At 34.5% G+C, this 19,166-nt stretch overlaps 2 protein-coding genes across 5 annotated transcripts; both read right to left on the bottom strand.

Annotated features, from left to right (window-relative positions):
- Positions 1–245: 245 nt before the first annotated feature.
- On the bottom strand, positions 246–1,933 carry LOC103929517 (UDP-glucosyltransferase 29-like). Its single transcript, XM_048586438.1, has one exon. It carries the CDS (start codon positions 1,829–1,831, stop codon positions 446–448), a length of 1,386 nt encoding a protein of 461 aa, XP_048442395.1. The 5' UTR covers positions 1,832–1,933; the 3' UTR covers positions 246–445.
- Positions 1,934–9,265: 7,332 nt separating this feature from the next.
- LOC103929518 (protein GLUTELIN PRECURSOR ACCUMULATION 3) lies at positions 9,266–18,111 on the bottom strand. Of its 4 annotated transcripts, XM_048586461.1 has the most exons (17): positions 17,930–17,979; positions 17,688–17,785; positions 16,736–16,793; positions 16,512–16,647; positions 16,381–16,409; positions 16,153–16,249; positions 16,011–16,066; positions 15,785–15,892; positions 14,346–14,402; positions 13,671–13,762; positions 13,021–13,105; positions 12,071–12,223; positions 11,354–11,454; positions 10,979–11,161; positions 10,785–10,888; positions 9,784–9,898; positions 9,266–9,628 (listed from the first exon to the last, which is right to left on the bottom strand). In XM_048586461.1, the coding sequence occupies exons 2-17, from the start codon at positions 17,694–17,696 to the stop codon at positions 9,569–9,571; spliced, it is 1,443 nt and encodes a 480-aa protein (XP_048442418.1). In that variant the 5' UTR covers positions 17,697–17,785; positions 17,930–17,979; the 3' UTR covers positions 9,266–9,568. The 4 variants fall into 4 exon arrangements, with proteins under 4 accessions (XP_048442418.1, XP_048442417.1, XP_048442416.1 ...); XM_048586460.1 differs by lacking the exon at positions 16,736–16,793 and having other exon boundaries at positions 10,979–11,158; positions 17,930–18,111; XM_048586459.1 differs by lacking the exon at positions 16,736–16,793 and having other exon boundaries at positions 17,930–18,109.
- Positions 18,112–19,166: the final 1,055 nt, after the last annotated feature.

Genomic DNA, 19,166 nt, shown 5'->3' with positions numbered 1-19,166 from the left:
ATCTAGAAGATCCTTTCTTTTGTATTTTATGTAACTTGGAAGGCAAATATACTGATCATGATTAGTGTAAATAAAGACACAAGATAGGGAAGAAAAAAAAATCAATCAAGTTAAGTTAGCTGCGCCCCTTTTTCTCCATTCTCTCTGCCGTCCCTCTCTCCCTTCTCTCACAACTATTATTTACTAGAAGAAAATATGTTGTTTCATCAAATACATAAATTCGCAACTATTACTTACAACAAAAGATGTTGTTTTATCAAACACATGTATACACAGATGTGAGCGTCCAGACATACAGATACATAGTCCATTAGAAATCATTATAATGATTAAATGATCAAGAACATATACAAACACGATTTTAAAAATTAGACATGATACACTGACGAGAGCATTCAAAATCATAAGAATCATTATTTGCAAGTCTCAGACATCGATCTCTCGCTTAAAAGTAGTTACTAATTGATTCCCTTGTCGTCGCCGTACAAAGTTGCATCAACTCCTCCACCACCCTGTCCATCTCTTCATCATCTTTCTTCTTCATGTTGTCTCTTAATTCGAATGCCTTTATCATCACACCCTCTCCAATTTTCTCCACCACCACATCTCTGATCACCTTCGCCACCTCTTCCCGTTGCAAACTACCTCCTCCGCCGGTTCTTATAACCTCCACACCAACGCCAACCTCCACCACCAGTCTGGCGTTTACTGGCTGGTCAAGTTGCATAGGCATGGCTATAATCGGAACACCAAACTTGATGCTCTCCAACACCGAGCTCCATCCACAGTGACTCACAAACCCACCAACACTAGAATGCTTCAATATTTTTGCCTGTGGGGTCCAATCGTCCACTATCATTCCCCTCTCTCCTACCCTCTCCCTAAACCCTTTTGGCAAAACATCTTCAACCCTAGTACTTTTATCTTCCTTAGGAAACCTAATAACCCAAATGAAACTCACTTGGCTAAGCTCCAATCCAAGAGCTATCTCTTGTATTTCCTCCTTGGACAAAAAGTACTCGCTCCCGAAGGACACAAACACGACTGAAGCTCTTTCCCTTTCGTTTAGCCATTTGATGATCGACGATTCCTCATCTAGTTGTTGATCCATTGGGTCTTGAACAAGTGAACCGACGGGCACAATCTTCTTCTCCGTTAACTGGGAGAGATAATCAACACACTTTGATTCAATCTCTCCAGAAGTCTTTACCAAAATGATGTTACGAGACAGATCACTGCACAGTAGTACGCGTTCTACGTTCGTGATGCCATTTGCTGAAGATTCTAGTAGATTGCTGAGCTCCTTAGTTTCGTAATCCCGAAGATAGATGGAAGGATAAGGGAATTGAACATTAGGGTTCTTGTGATGGTGAAGAAAAAGTGACATCGAGGCAGCACTGGTGGTGGTGAACTCGACGGCCGGAATGTTGTGCGACAAAGCTAGGGACGGTGCCCATGGCTGGAGAAAATCATATATGAGCAAATCTGGTTTTAGGGTTTTGAGGATGTGGGAGAAGTTATCGCTGGACATGTCGAAGGCTTTTTTGAGAGTGGGCATGAGATGGGGTGGGAGGCCATTGGTGGTGTGGTAGTGAGGTGGCAACTCATCGTGTGGAAGATGAAGTTCCACAAACTCAATGAAGTGAGAGTATTTCTTGGGTAGTTTGGGCTTGATGGAGCTGAGATTAACAGGTGTGGAGCAAATGAAGATGTGAAAATCTCTGTGGCTGGTGAGTTTCTTGGCTAGCTCTAGGAAGGGAGAAATATGGCCGTGACCTAACCATGGAAGCATAAGAATGCTAATGCTTCTGTTCTGATCAGGATAAAGCATATTTTTCTTTCTAAACTTGATTCTTTGTTTGTTGTTGCTGGTTGTATATGATTATGGGCTTGTATGTTAGTGTGGTTTTGGTGGAGAGAGATATATAGTGCAAGATGTGTAGACGTTTGAAGAAATACGTGGAACCTTCATACGGATGTTCAAGCAAGTAGTAGGAATTGGCGGTTAGTCTTATCACAAAAACTTATATATGACCAATCGAATTAAGAAAAAGAAGCATAAACTTGGTTTCGTCAGAAGATACGATATGCCAGAAAAACTAAATTTTTAAATCAAATTTACAAATCAAATAACATATACTAATAAAAATAAGTACTTAATCAACACTACATTTGATTTATAAATTTAATTTAAATTTTAATCTCTTCAACATTACTCTTCCTCAAATAGTTAGCCGGACATGTAATTTGATTTAGTACTCTTCTTCACAGGGGGGGGGACCAGTATTTCTTTTGTTTTCGTAATTAATTAATTCTAACAAGTGATGAATTATTCTGATAATTAGTACCGGGTCTTAAATCAAACACCCTTTCATCTTTATAATTTAGATAAATTTCCTGTAATTATTTTATATTTGTCAAAAAATAAGTAAAGAAAAGTTACTTCTAATATCTCGCCAATCAGTTTTCACTGTTCCAGTTTCTTCGTTAATTACTTCCAAAATTTACTGTTTTTGGTTTTTTTTTTTTTTTTTTTTTTGGCCCAAATTTATAGTGAATGGACTACCATTGTATATTTTACCATTTATCTCACCCGCCGGGGGTGGGGTTGGGGGTGGCGGTTCTTTTGTTGAGGGTTTCAAGTTTCTTAATATGGTTTCAGGTTTCAAAGTATCGTAATTACGGTTTCAAGGGATCGTATGATTAAAAGTAATTTTGAACTCAATCATCCTATACTGATCCATTTTGTAGGGATTTTAGAGATCTTTACATCTTAATTATTCATTATGTATATGTCAGAAATTATTTGATTTTTTTTATTTAAACACAAATAGTATTTGATGAAAATTAGCTTCCAAATATATAATGAACAGTTAAAATGTGAGAATCCTAAGATCTCCTTGAATCGAAAGACAATCCTCTTCCATTTGGTATTGCATGCCGTGAGTGCTTAGAAGTAGTCTGGACTGGCTACGAGAAGGTGGCACCTCTCTCTTACGTGTCACCTTCCAAGAATGTAAAGCAGATACAACCGCATCGCATCTGCATCATGCATGGGAGATACGGGACCATCTCTTTGTCTGTTACAAAAACAAAGTTTCACCAAAGTTAAATGGAGGTCGGCAGTGAGAGGCACACATATACTACAAACCAAATATAAGCTACATGAAGTTTCGTATGCGAAGCGGCACGTAGCGGGGTTATATTACAAATTTAATTTCTATGTAAGTATTATATAGCATATCATGACTTTATTAATTAGTAAGGAGCACAAATTCAATGCATACAAATATTTCTAACCCTTGGTGACGTAGTGTATAATAAAATAAAGATATGAGTTAATTTTGTTCATGTCTTTATTTTATTAAAGAATAATTAGTGCACCGTTACAACATGTCTTATGCTATAATTTTTTAATGTGAATACAAAAAAAATATGTGGCAGATAAATAAGGATATACATCTGCAAGGCCTGATCAATAGTTCAAGTCACACAATCCCATGATCCATTTTATCTTTAAAAAATTCGCTTCAACTATGAATGTAAAAAAATAAAATTACATTTTTTGTAAAGTTGAGGAGAAATATCTCAATATATGTCCTTTTTTTCTTCTTTCAATAATCAATATTCATAAATGAAATACTGGTGTTCCTACCCTAAGTGATAGTTGATTGATTACAAGATGGTATAAATTCTTTATAAAGGACTAGAGTCAAGAAATACCTTGCTTATGTATATCATTGGGAAATGCAAGAACAAAAATACAGCAGGAAGAAGAGGTAATACACGTCTTGTGCCAGTGAATAAAGATATTTGATAAAAATTTGCTTATTGTATTAGTAAAATAAAGATATTTGCTAGTTTTGTTCATACCACATCATGCCTTACGTTAATGACATATTTTGACAAAAACACGTTTCCTTTTTTTTTTTTTTTTTTTTTTTACCAACACGAGACGTTATATATAGTAATAGTATAATCATACTAGGGGCATTTGTTTACCTTCACTAAGTTTCACTGAATTAGACTGGATTAAATATTAATGTAGTCTGTGTTTGTTTCCTAGTCGGACTAGTTTTAATGGGATTATCTAGGACACGCTTTCACTAACAACCTTGTAACATCCCACATTGCCCAGGGGAGTGGATTCTGTAAGCCTTATATGTATACTCTCATCTCTACCTAGCACGAGGCCTTTTGGGAGCTCACTGGCTTCGGGTTCCATCGAAACTCCAAAGTTAAGAGAGTTTGCGCGAAAGCAATTCCAAGATGGGTGACCCACTGGGAAGTTCTCGTGTGAGTTTCCAAAAAAAAAAAAACCATGAGGGTGTGGTAGGGGCCCAAAGCGGACAATATCGTGCTACGGTGGAGTCGAGCTCGGGATGTGGTGGGGGCCTGGGCTAGGATGTGACAACCTTGCTAGCCGTTCTTAGCATGTCCCCCAAAAAACCATGGGACTAGCTAAGAACTTCTTTGTCCTGCTCGAATCACCTCCTTGACCTCGCTTTCAACGGCACAAGCTTTAGGCGTGGCTTCATCTCCGACGATGAACTCGTTGATTGCTTCATCTTCGACGATGACCTCGTTAACTGGGTCATCTCCGTCATCTTCTTCTCATTCACTGCTTCGCAATTGCCATGGTTATGGCTTTGAAGTTATTGATTTTAGCTTTGGCTTCGACTTGCCTCCTCGTTGACTGGGTCATCTATGCCATGGCTGCTTCGCAATCTCAGTCATCTTCTTTTTATGATTTTTTATATTAGAGGAATGATTTGGCTGTGGTACGATTTTTGTCCTGAATTTCTGTAAATACATCTGCAAGTTTAAATGGTTTATGGTTTTTTTTTTTTCTTGAGATTAATCCAATTGATTTTTGTCCTTAATTTCTATAAATTGAGTTGCAAGTTTAATTGGTTGTTGGAGGGCTTGCATTTCTTTTTGGAATTCTTCTGAAGGCTTGACGAATGGTTAACCAACAAATTCTCTTAATCGATGAAGAAAATTAAGAGACTGATGCATGATTTGATAGAGAGAAAATGATGGAGGAGAAACGAGGAAGGGTATAGGAAGGAAGGGGAAAGAAAATCTGCTTGGATCCATTCATCTCCAAACTTCACTACTCTGTTATTATTATTTTTTGTTTAATTTTTAGACAAAAGTGAATTAAAAATGGCAAAAAAAATTATATTTTATGGCTTAGTCAGACACTGCACCAAACATTTCACTAAGTTAGTTCAACTTAGTCTAGTCTAAGCTAATTCAGCTTAGTCTCTGAAACTAGTCCAATCTAAAATAGTCTAGTACAACAAACACACTCGAAGTTCTTCTCGGTTTATTTACACAAAATATCACATGGCACTATGCCCGTATTCTATAATAAGTTGAGCACACCACGCACATGCTTTTTGTCTTGGAGTATAAGCACACAGATGCTTTGGATATGCTGCTACTGGAGAGATTTTTCAATGTGCCTGAAATATCAAGTGGTATATCACGTATTTTTATACAAGTGGTAAGATTTTTGTGTTGATAAAATAACATAAAAAATAAAAATTTCACCACTTATATATAACACGTGGTGTGCCACTCTTATTACAGTCACAACTCTCGTACTAATATACATTTTGAGTAATGCTAGGGAGACTAAATTTTGTAAATTAAATGACATAAAAATTGATTATTAGATTATTACTTAAATATTAATAAATGTGCTCATTTTCTATTAGTAGCACATCATTTAATTTGTAAATTTAATCAATAAATTTAACAACCCTAACATTATTCATACCTTTTTTGTCGTTGGTGGACAGATGTAATGGCATAAGTAAAATAATACTGACTCATATAGTCGACCTTCTTTTCTGGCACACATATCAATATGCCTTTTTTGTTCTTTTTAGTAAATAAAAAAAATAAAAGAATAAAAACTGAAAAATTATTACAAGTACTCTAAAAATCTACTTATTACATGTTAGGTAAATTAAACTTTTAATGTGTCATCAATAAAAAGTAAGTATGTTAATCAATTATCTATTTTCATGTTATTTAATTTACAAAATTTTCTACATGTTTAGTCCCTAGTATTACACTTATAAGAATATTTTCCTTTTCAAACATAAAAAATTTATAATACACAATTAGATTTCAAATACCAGTAACAAGTTTCTAGAAAATATATCCTAGGATGTAACATATCCATCTTATCATCCACTTATATTATAAAATATGTAATAACATTTTATATTTTAGAAAGCAACTTATATAAAATGAATTTGCTGCCAGGTGGTGTTTTTAAAAATTGTGTTGTAAAAAAAAACTTGTACATAACAATCCATACTTTATTAATCAACAAAGCAACATAACGTGAACTCATTCTATGTAAATCCCACACTTAGTGCTCAAAACTTCTGTCCTTGGTATTAAATTCCAGGTTTGCTTAAGGAACTTTATTTTAAAGGTCTTTAAGGTAAAACATAAAAGGAACTAGAAGGTTCAAACTAGACTCGGCAGTTTCTTATACGACACGAAAATAACTGGTTTTAGGTCAACACGATAATTAATCGGGTCATTATCGGATGACCTGTTCTTAACGGGTATACACACGGGTAACACATGGGTAACTCGTTTCGACCCGTTAAGAAAAATAAATTATAATTTTAAAGTTTAATTACTAAAAATTTATTATAAAATACAATAGCCATATTGTATATATTGGTACATTCTATATTAAATATATTTTTTTGTATTATTATTCTATATAAGTTAAAAAAAATTTAGTTTTATTCATTTATTTATTTTAATTATGAGAGTTTCTTATTATTATTAATAGGATATATTGTTGTTGTCCAAAATTAAAATCAACTAGTATAGTATTAGTATAGGCAATAAGACATCCCTACAAGTATGAAAAATGTGAGAATATATGAACACTCGTGATTCATTATTCCTCCATGAGTAGACAATGGTTACACTTACATTATCATTTCGATTTTTAAAACCCTTCAAACCGTCATGAATAGTGTTTTTTATTTGAGTGTAAAAGTAATAAAATTAATAATAATTATTGTTGAAATGTAAGAAATGTAAAAAAAAAATATATATATATATATAGACACACACACACACACACACAATCACTCGTAGTGACAAGCTTTACAACTTTTGTGAAGGGATCAACTTCGAAATCCGACACTATAATCCATAAACCTTAAATTTGTATTTAACCGTCGATTGTCGTTTAGGTTTTATTCTTTATATTGAATTTCATTTTTAAAATTTTCTTTTTTGAAAACATCATCTTCTGGGGGATGTAGGACGATGAACGATTCGGATCTTTGATATCACGTCCCGATATTTACGATTAATTGAAATATGAGTCGATGTTATATAGTTTGTAGAGATTTTATAAACACCAAGCAATATTTTCACTAACAGTAAAACTCTGAACATAATATCAACGATCCGAACCATTCATCTTCCTATATCCTCTAATAGATCATGTTTTCAAAAAACAAAATCTGAAAAAACAAAATTTGGTGAGAAAAATGAAGTATAAATTTAAACAACAATCGACAGTTAAATTTTGATCTATAATTTATATGATTATAGTGTCACATTTCAAAGTTAAGCTGTTCACGAAAGTAGTAAAAACTTTACTTAAACAATAGCTATAGGATAAAAGAGAAGAGAGTGCTAATGTAGAAAGCCTCACTGAAAATATCATCAATATAACTCTTGAAGACAATATATCAAGCCAATGTTCCAATACCGTTTCCCATGGTGATTGATGAAAATTGAAGAGTTTGATTGTAAGAAAATGTGCAAGGTTCCAAACCTTGAAACATAACTCCCTTAATTTTGCAAATCTTTTGAACATTTGATATTTTATAATGTATTAATGTTTTTTTTTTATATTTATTATGCTCTTATTTTGGGTATGTAAATATGTAATACTTGAAAGACAAATGCGTTTTTATGTTTTGAATGTGATAATATGGTATGTATGTACTTATTTGGTATTATGTTTTTCATTTGATTATTTATTGGTAATATATTTTCCTTAACGGGTAACGGGTCAGGTCATATTACCTGTTAATATTATCGGGTCGATTTCAGATCAGGTCATTTTACTCGTTTATTTTAACGGATGTTACACGAAACGAGCTGTTAAAATATCGGGTATAACACGAAAATGACACGAACACAGAAAACACGACACAATATAAGGTCTAGTTCGAACTTCAAATTATTTTATTCATGTTTTTATTAATAAACTATGTATGTGCTTTCTTTTATAAAGTTTTTTGTTTATAAAATAGGAAACTTATAAGTGGAAGAAAAGTGAAGAGGGAAAGTTCAGTATATTCTTGTCATCTTCAAAACAATGAAAATGCTAAGGTAATCGTATTAATCCATCATCTCATATAATAAGTAATGTGTACATATCATATTAATTAATAAATTTAGCGCATTAAATGTTTATTTTATATCTCACTTACCACATAAAATAGTACAAATATATCTTAATTATGTAGTCATCTTATCAATCATCATTCTTAAAACAAATTTCAAAATCGCCTTTGACTAAATCGCCATTAATTTCTAGTGTGGGTCACACCTAGAGTGACCTATTCTGGTTTTATGTTTGATCATGATGATCTATGAGGTGTAACTCGAAAAATAGACGGTTCAGATAATTGAAGTTCGACGTAGAGTAGGTCCCACAACTATTCCCAATTTTTATAAAAAATTCTGCATCCCTCCCTTAAAAGGCTCCGTGCTTCTTCTTTCTCTTCTTCTTTTCCCTCTACCCTACTATCAAGTCTATCCAATAGCTATAAATTTTCAAGTTTTGAACAATACTATTGAATAGGTTTCAACATTGGATTTAATAAACCTCTAACACAGGTTTCTAGTTTCAGTTTTGGCTTTTTAATCAAAATAGTAAATTAGCATAACTTTTCACTTTGATCCTTAAAAATAAAAATCAATAAAGATAGTCCTTAAATTTGTCCACCGGTATCATTTTGACCCTCGTACTAAACCTCTCGAATGCAACCAATTCCGTAACCTATCCAACAGGATGTACTCCAATTTATCTATTTATCGACGTTCATTAAATAAAATCTTTGACATTTCATTATATTATCATTTTAACGGGAAGTCGAAGTGATGGGAGATTACAGGAAAGCTTCAATGACGTTCATCAAATAGAATAATCTACACCCAGCTTCACTAAATTAAGGGGAGGGCGAGAGTTTGAACCTGTCCGAGATAAGAGTTTATATATACACTCAAAAAGTCTTAACCTGTATACCTTAGAAAGGTCCACCAAAGTTATGACAAAGTAAATAAGACAAGCATCTAAAGCTGCAGCAGATTTCGACGAGTTTATAGCGGACATGTACAACATCTTTGCACCAGTCTGGCAACGAGTTCATCGATGGAGGTTTGTGCCGGTGAAACATGAGAGCACTACAATACCATAACTTCGATGAAATTGTAGATTGGTTAGGACATATCTTTTAGAGGAGTTGCCTTTTCATTTTCGTTTTTCCAGCTCTGTCCGTTAATTTGGCACTAGTTGTCTGTACTCTGCCAGCAGCTTTGGGATGTCATCCAGACGCAACTGAAAACCACGATGTCATTAAAAACAATACGAGACGAGAAATAAATGAAAGAACATAAACAGAAACTAGAAAGTTTGCAGATGGAGGAAAATATGGTACCATGTGATGATAATAATAATTTTGATTGCTTTGCATAACTAAGCATGAATTGTACCTGGTTAACATTTCTTATATGGTAAAAACCATAAGCCGCTTTTCCAGGAAAACTGGACTCGACGAACTGCATATCAGATCCACTATTCACCCTATTATAGCCACGAAGAAAATTCCTAAAAGAGAAAAAGAAGATGAAAACATTAATCAACCAAGTTAACAAATGAGAAACCGAAATATATGGATTAAAATACAACTTACGCTGTTAGTTTCCCATGGACAAAGACCAAATTCTATACTTGTGTCCATTTCCACAAATTCTAGGGGGGGAAGAACTAACATGAAATGGACAGAGACCAAAACATTTGAGATGCCATTGGACTGGTCGAAATTTCAATTTTGCTAATTAAAAAATATGATAAGTTGATCACATTTCGGTTATTGGATGTCTAATAGATTTGTCTTCACAAAAACAATCTGGTTCACTAGTGTTGGTGTCCATTTTACAGTAGCCAACTTCCAAACGACTCACTCAACGTCCTCTTTTACTAGAGTATCATCTAACTCCTAAACCCTAGCCTCCTTTTGCACAATGCTTCACAGAATCATCTTTCTCCTGCCATGAGAGGACTCCAAGCAGCATTATTTCGATTATTCGGTAGCTCACTGTACTCGCTCTATATTTTCATGTACACACGAAATATTTAGTAGGAGTATATCATCAAGTGTTATTTTTGAGTATAGGAGTCATCTATTAGCTAAACTAGCAAAAATAGGAGAGTGCACAAAAATCCCACTGACCCTTCTGTAACTGTGATGTATTTTCTATACTCATTATGCTGTACCTATGTTACACGCTCAACTAATGTTGAGCCGCATACTATGTGGGGACCAAGACCTAGAATCAAGGATTGTGATTACCATGTGCACAACCAAAGGTCAAATGCGGATCGTGTGAACTAGCCACTTAATGTGAAGCAAGAAAATTTTTAATAATAAAATAACAAGAAGATCCTGTAATAAGTTTGGCTGATCATAAGCTATGGTGTAAGATGTTCTTACTGAAGACGACGAGTAATCAGGCGTTGGTAGTCCCGAAGCAAGGGTCCAAGCTCCTTAAGTGGGATAAGCCTTGGGGTAGATTTCCTCCAGTGTTCACGAAGTGCCTGAGTTGTATTTTCATTAAATTTTCATCCACACCACCGATTGCATTTGACATTAAAAGTACCTACTTGATGCATGGTAAAATACCCTACCTGAACATCAGAAACCCGTTCGTCACTAAAGACTCTTTCTCCAACCAAATTTGAAGCCAGTTGAATGAATTCTTTGTCTTCCACTTCATCCACAATTGGAACCCCATTACCAAGAAGAGAAACAGATATTCCTAATCTTTTTTGTAACTCCGAGACAGCAGATTCTTCCATTTGGCTTTCCCGCTAAAATTAGAAGGGTCGGTTACAAAGTTAAAACTCTAGCAGTAAACCAATACTTTTGTGAGATATGCATGCATGCCCAACTTCGAAAAACAATTACCTAATAACAACCAACCCAGTTATGGTTCTATGAGAAGGCAGTATGATAAAATCATGCTAAAAGTTGCACTTAATTGGAGGCATTTGTAAACAGACCTTTATATTTTGGACATTTTCGTTTCCCATCTCCACATCCTTATTCTGGATATTTTGGATATTTGGCGAAGCTGCAAGTAATCTCTTTGCAAGGGAGTCCTCTACAGAACAAGCAAAAGTGAGAATTATAATATGTTAGAATTAGGTTCTAATTCAAACGCCATGAATCATAAAATAAAATAAAAAGGAAATACAAGGTCCTCTTCTGCTTGGATAACTACACACAGCAAGGGTCATAAAACGTCTTTCTTAGCTAATAGGGCTTCTGCCATTCTCTCCTTCACTAAGCAATATTCCAAGTCTTCCTTCCTCAACTTTTTTCTTCAGTAACAAGATTTAGATAACTTTGGAGCCTGCCCATCCTAACCAAACAAACTTCCAAGAGTCTGATATCAATCAAATTTGTTTAAATGTTATATCAAACTCTTTCATTAGATTTTCACAATTGCATGCAACATTTCATAAGCGTTCCAGCAAAGAAAAAAGAGTTAATAATAAATTGAAGACCACAGACCAATTTCATTTTTCTTGTCGTCGCAGAAAATTTAGCAAAAGACCAAGTCTATGAGAACATTCCCACACCACTTAATTTATAGCACAAGGGCTTCAAAGTACATAGAGGATTATTCATCACCTAACTGAGGTTCATTTTCAAGAGTGGTTTATAAGACCATAAACAAAATTATCCAATGGAGAGAAACGAAGGCGATATAATACCTTCAGGAACCAACCACCAGAGATCACCAAATGTTGATTTTCTATCAAAGCCACCAAATAGCAGATAGCGTGAACCCATACATGTCAGAGAATGGTATGCTCGAGCAGGAGGAGGTTCATTGCCAGTAGGCAAGCGCTTCCACTGTGCAGACACTTGACACCAGAAGGAAAAAGGAATTATAAATAATTGCATTAAAGATGCAAAGCATTTGAACCAAATTCTGGAAAAGAATGATGCAATTAAAAACAATTGCATTGAACGTGAAGAAAAATAGAAATGTTTCACACACACAATTAACCACAAATATATAATTAAGAAGATAGTTTCTTACTCATTAAAGTAATCCTCATTTTATCTCAATAACGCAAATCCATAATATTTCATGTTTCGATGTTAAGCATTGGATGTCAGTGGTCATACCCAAGTCCTCTGTGTACAACAACTTAAAACTAGGTCTGATTCCAGTGACCTTATTGTTTTTGCCTTTGTTCTTGCCACACAATTACAAAATATTAACACCAATCTTAATTCTTCATTTGATGAGCCAGTTCAATGTTGAGAATCAGATAAGAGCTCTGCTTTCTGATTTTAGTTGTATCTGAACCACTACTATTTTCTTTCTTTCTCGCTCTCTGCCATATGGTTCCCTATCTATTTTATCGAAACACAAGGATAGGACTATTAAAGATTGCAGTATGTCAGTGGACTATGAAAAGAATTTCACTTCTTTTTTTACAAGTGAAAAAAAAAAAATTAAAAAGACGAAAAAAAGTGAACCCAGTAAGAGTGCTGAGAGACTGAAATTTTTCTAGCATCTGCATTGTTTGCTACATGAATATATTAAACGAGAGTATTAACATGGTAAAATATGAATGGTTAATCAATACTATGATGGCGCATTCAGCAAAGTTAAGTGAATAGTCCAATAGAAAAGGCAAGAATCAATTACCCCTGTCTAGAACAATGCAGTCATTGTGATAAATGTCATAACGACTCAACCAGCCACCAGTTCCATGGCCGCCAAAGAGCAACAGCTTCAAAAGGACATCAAGAAAACAGTGTGAATATTAAACGTTAAAGAAAAGAAAACAGATATCATGATGTAATAATTCCATTGTCATCAATACAAATATGATTGTTGTAATCAAGAACCCTACAATACAGGACTGCAGCTCTTGTTTTGGCCAAAAAGTCTCATTGTTAGATACTATTGGTACATCTTCTTCGCTACTCTAAGATCCAGACATTAAGAGTTTATTTTTTCAACTTATGCAACATAACTGTAAAAGTAACCAAGAAATGAAATCTGATACTTAAGGAAAAGTTTGATACTACTTTTTCAAGTAAGGATATCTATCGCCGAGGAAAAAAAGAGCTTATACTTTCAGTCACACATGCCAAGCTGAGATCACATGTATGTAAACTTAACTAATCAAGCTTATAACAATCCTTCTGCTGTTACTAACAGTATCCTACCCTAACCAGGTTAACCATAATAACAACAGTACAGAAATACATTAACTTGTAATGAAGTAGAAGTCATCCCTGAAGAAAGTATATTGAAAGGACTAATAAAAATAGTATGGAAATGTCAATTACATAGTGCCCTCCTGATGTAATAGTATGGCCACACCGAGCAGAAGGAGCTTGTCCTGGAAGCTTCAATTGGGTCCACGCAGGTGTTTCATTCTCTACCTTCCACAAGAAAGACGAATCACAAAATTAAGTTGAATAACTGAAAACCAAGTAATAATACACACACACATATATAATGAGTTTTATGAATTGACATGTTTGAAGCTTAAACTCATGAATCTGAGTAACAACGGATAAGAAGAAACGTCAAGCTAAAATAACAAAAGAGACGAAAAATGATAGCCTAACATGTCCAGGTGCACACAATGTAAAGATTGCTTCCGAGATAAGAAAATAGAGAAATGGTTTCTTAATCCTTAAATTCCTTACAGTACTATTTGGAAGACAAACAAAACTAAGATGATTGTATCTTTGGGTGGCTAAAACTCAATTTGTCCAGGTGTGAACAGATGCAGCAAAAAGCTAATTGTAATTTGGATGGCATTAGAAGGAGAATACTCATCACTTTGACAAGTGCTCTACAAGGGACACAGCAGTTATCCAGAGAGGAAACATAAAATGTAACAACATAATCCGACAAAATAAAGCAATTTTCAGAAAACATGACAAAAAAGTAAAACCAAATGGATAAGCCATGACAAAATAGTAAGCTACCATCGAAAAAGGGAATATACTAACCTTCTTCGATTAGACCCTTCAAAGCCCATAAATCACCCAGTACTGGACCTCCACCTCCTGTGAAAGTCAAGACAAATATTCAAGTCAGCTAGATTGTACACAAATAAACCCAAGCATCTTATGCTTGCCTTATTGCAAAGATTGGCATATATGTTTATAAGCAATACAAAGAACGAAAGGGAAAGGAGGAAGAAAACAAAAAAAATAATCAGCGAAGTTGAACACTGATTAGATTTCTATTAATAATTGGCTTTTTAGCCAAAATGGTCCTTGAGATTGGCATAACTCCTCACTTGGTCTCTGAGATTCAAAATCGATAGAAGTGGTCCCTGAGATTGTCCACCGTCAATCATTTTGGTCCTGTGAAAAATCTCCGTTAAATTGAAGAAACCACCAGTTCAAGGGGAAGGGTTGATTTCACAAAAATACCCTCAATTTAACGGAGATTTCTTACAGAAGAACCAAAAGGATTGACGCTGGACAATCCCAGGGAACACTTCTATAGATTTGAATCTCAGGGACCAAAGTGAGGAGTTAGTCAATGTCAGGGACCATTTTGGATAAAAAGCCATAATAATTTGTATCTCCTTGTATTTAATTCAAAAAGTTCCAGGTAGTCATGGGGCCAATTAAAAAGTAGACTGTAGAAGTTTGTTACACCAAATAATTCAAATATTAAAAAGGGGATATCCCAAATGGCTAGTGCAAGAAAATAAGCACTGAAATTATCTTTAAAGGGGATACTCCATGGAAAGAATTGTCTGCCTTCAGAATTCACAAGTACATTTAATGGGAAGATCCTGTGTGGCACATGATAATATCAATTAATTCACTGTTCCCCAAGTAATTAGGTTGGCCTTATGGGGCGTGAAATTTTGCAGGATATTTTGTTCTGAAAAGAAACTTTAAAGGAAATGAAAAAAAATACAAAACAGAGGACACACTCTCCATAAACCCTGATATCTCTAAAAATAATAAACAGCCATCAAAGAAATTACATCAAAATAACAGAGTCAATTAGGACAAAACTCTAAGACACTACAGCTTTAGAATTAGTTATTTTGATTTCTCAACTTCAACAAAATAATGTAGGGGCGCCCGCGCGGCGGGGGGGGGGGGGGGGGGGGGGGGGGTGGTGGGGGGGTGCGCGTTGGTGGCGGTGGGTGGGTGTGGTGTGGGGAATACTTTCACAAATTAGCATTCCTTTCAATCATATCATTTTTCTTGTCTTAATAACAAAAATATTGTAATATAGAAGGGCAGAATGATTAAATGCAACTCTAATTTAAGTTTTGTCACATCATTCTCGAAGAAACGTAAATGATTGCAGATTATACTATTAATTCATAATCGAGGTAAACTCTCATAAATAAATAAAACTATAACAAACAGAGAGAGATATGTATTACAAATGATTGCAGATTATACTATTACTTCACCTCTGCCACCATAAACAAGCAACCGTTTCTCAACCATGGTAATTGTATGGCCACATCTGGGTGGAGGTGAGGACCCAGTAACTGACAGCTCCATCCACTCTAGTGATACTGTATAAGGAAGCAAATCAAGATAGAACTGATTTACGACCATTTCAACAAATATACTAAATCAAACATGAAGCAGAAAATAACAGATAATTCCAAAATCATAGAGAAAAGATTTTACTTGTGTCCAAGACATACACATCTGACAACCATTTTTTACCATCCCAGCCACCATACCTGCATTTGTTTATATTTAACATAACAAAGTTACTATAGAACCGTCATATCAACTAATCAATAAGTAATACAAAAGATATACTCACATAACAATTTTCCGATTTCCTATAGCTGAAGCTGCAGCAAAATCTCGTGCAGAAGGTAAGTCACCAAAACTTGTCAACTCTGTCCATTGCCATATATCTAGAACAAACGTAATTTCTTTTAAATATATGTTTGATTACTCATCAGTCAAAGGAAGTCAAAAGAAGCATTAAACCAAGTAGGTATAATTCTCGTGCATTATCAGCAGCACAAAATAAATAGATTCTTACCAGTATCTAGGACCCAAAAGTCACCTAACCTGAAAACCAAACAATATTGTTAATACCATTTGCAGTGAAGTAATAGTATTAGCGTCCTAGAGCAGAAAGCTGTAGATAGATATGTATTGAATGTGAAATACCTCTTGCTCCCAGAACGCCCACCAAAGATGAACATATGACAATCAATCACAACAGCAACGTGAAATGCTCGTGGGCTTGGACCAACTTGTCCATCAGAGCCACCAGTGCACTCTGGTTGATACCATAATTTGTTATCTGAAAAAGTAACAGGCCTACATTGAGATGCTATAGTCAAACTTGTGTGAAAATCTATTGACAAAAAGTCAAGTGAACTCCCACTCACAGAAAACCTTAATCCACAAAAGCATTTGTACTTGAACTGCCATGGTGCATATTGTTTTCTGTAATAAATACAAGTTTGTGTTTGCTTAAGTATAGGTCTATTTCACCTGTTCTCTACCATAACATGAATTAAGTACAAAGTGATCCTTCAAACTAAGTCAGGCAAGTTTATGTAAGAGAAGTATTATGACAAAAACGTGTAGGAATAGAACGTATGTAGGGAAACGTTGTTGCAACAATGCTGAATAGTAAGAAGTTCCTAAAATGATGACTTCACACGGGGATATCGTGTATACAAGAAAATATGATTTTCAAGAAATACAAATAATAGTATAATATCTGAAGCACTTTTAAGATTTTGTAAGATCCTCAAATTTATAAAGGAGAAGTTCAAAAGCCCCTTTACAATTCAAATTATGCAAATTCATGTTGATAGCTATATACTATACAAAGCCAACTCAATCTTTTTTCAGGATGTTATGTTTTGAAACTCCATCTATATAAGCAATTTAAAAGTTATTTTGTTATTGAGTTTGGTTAATTAATGAATTTGACCTTTTTAATTAGTAATTATAATTTTGTTAAACCTACCTGATTCTTAATCATTATCAGAAAACTTGAAACTTCCATCAACCCTGGTAGGTTCCAGAATCCAGTTATCATTCTCTTATCGGATCCTTTATCTCCTGATCTCGCTGTTTTAGTCTTCGCGTATATACAAATTTCAAATAACACATTGGACTATTATGTCAAAACAAAAAAAAATTATATCTCGTCGGTATAAGTGAACAAAACAGTTAGACCAAGAACACCCAGAAATTCAAGACAGAGTAAAATTTACATAATTTCATCGAATTTCGGAGAACCCAGATGAAAAATACCAATATAAATAGAGCAAAGCAAAATGAAGTCAAGCAAATAGAGATAATTAGAGAGAGTGGGAAACAAAGTACCAATGTCATAGACCACGATATCGCTGAGAAACTTCTTCTCTACAAGGCCTCCAAACACAACCAGCTTTGATCTACCGACAATCACCGCCGTGTGACCACTGAGAATTAAAGGAAACCAAAATTCAAATGGGAAATCTTGAAAGCTATAAGCGCGCGCGCGCACACACACACACACACACATATATATATATATATATATATATGTGAGAGAGAGAGAGAGAGAGAGAGAGAGAGAATTTTACCTGCGAGGTTGAGGAAGTGTTCCAACAAAATCAGAGGAAGAAGCTCGAACCCAGTAATGCATTTTCTCTTCTTTCGCTGTGCTAATCACTGTCGCTTGCCCACCAAATAGAGTTCACCAGGCTGTGTGTTGTGAAAGCTCGAACCCAGTTATGCGTGTTCAGAACAAACGACCTTTGGCACTCGTATAAGAACGGGCAAGTCCTGTTTAACTTTTGTCCCCCTAGTTTTGCTCCATCTCGGTACAAGTTACACTACAATGTCATTTCTATAACCTCACCGTGACATTATGTCTTAATAATGTATGCTATGCGCGAGTTTTTTCCCGTATAGTATTGTATCATTGATTCGAAATATTACAATATAGTAGTAGTGTGCATGTGTTATAAGAATTGCTTGTCATAAGTTTGACGCACACGTGTGTATTTATGCATCAATCTTGTAAAAAAATAAGACATTAAAAATCATTAAGACATTTTTTGTAGACAAACATACATATAAACACGGTATTTTAAGAAAACATTAAAATGACAACCAATTTTTTTGAGAAATGGTTTTCAAATTTGAGTAACATTTTGCAAAGATAATCTTTGAGGAAAACTTATAACTAGATGGTTCAAGTTATTGAAATATAATGGGGAGTGCGGCCTATAAGAGGGTCTCACAAAAATTGTTATTTGAAGGTTCTCTCAAATATAATGAGGACCTGTCAAATAACCTTTTGTGACACACCTTGTGAAACCCGCTCTAATTTTATTTAATAATTTAAATCATCTATTTTTTTTAGTCTCCACGTTCTTGCAAGAAGTTAAACAAATCTAAAACCAATAAGAAATCTAGTTGTAGCAAAAAATATAGAGGAACACATTATTTCAAGAAAACACCTCAATTGCCAACCATGTAGTGGAATGGTTAAATAGTTTCATATATATATATATATATATATATATATATGAGTTTCATTTTGCAAGGATAAATTGTTTAGGGAAAAACTATATACGGTTTGGACATTGAAATACAATACGAAGTAACCCTACAAGATTGAATAAATAAAATAAAAGCAATGGACAAGATCAAACAATGGTGTATAAGGAGAGAAACATTTTTTTTTTCTCTTCACCTCTAATTTTTGGAAGATTAGAGGGAAACATTTTTTTTTTCTCTTCACCAAACAACCCCTCTTTCAAACAGCAAAAATCAGGCTGAAAGTCCAAGTTAGGTTGCAGTTTATGTTTGTGC

The sequence above is a fragment of a genome, unplaced genomic scaffold, assembly GCF_019419815.1.
Source record: "Pyrus x bretschneideri cultivar Hongxiangsu unplaced genomic scaffold, Pyrus_bretschneideri_v1 Contig24, whole genome shotgun sequence".
NCBI classification, from domain to species: Eukaryota; Viridiplantae; Streptophyta; class Magnoliopsida; order Rosales; family Rosaceae; genus Pyrus; species Pyrus x bretschneideri.
Note: the sequence above shows the minus strand (reverse complement) of the source record. Positions and strands in the feature narration are given on the sequence as shown.

What these genes read in the sequence shown, in the direction of transcription:
- LOC103929517 (XM_048586438.1), bottom strand. Translation starts at nt 1,831, where the DNA reads ATGCTTTATCCTGATCAGAACAGAAGCATTAGCATTCTTATGCTTCCA.
- LOC103929518 (XM_048586459.1), bottom strand. Translation starts at nt 17,991, where the DNA reads ATGCATTACTGGGTTCGAGCTTCTTCCTCTGATTTTGTTGGAACACTT. An exon ending in CTTTTGGGTCCTAGATACTG is followed by an intron (nt 16,250 to 16,380) that starts GTAAGAATCTAT and finishes CGTTTGTTCTAG; the next exon opens with ATATATGGCAATGGACAGAG. An exon ending in TTACATCAGGAGGGCACTAT is followed by an intron (nt 13,106 to 13,670) that starts GTAATTGACATT and finishes GTCCTTTTGAAG; the next exon opens with CTGTTGCTCTTTGGCGGCCA.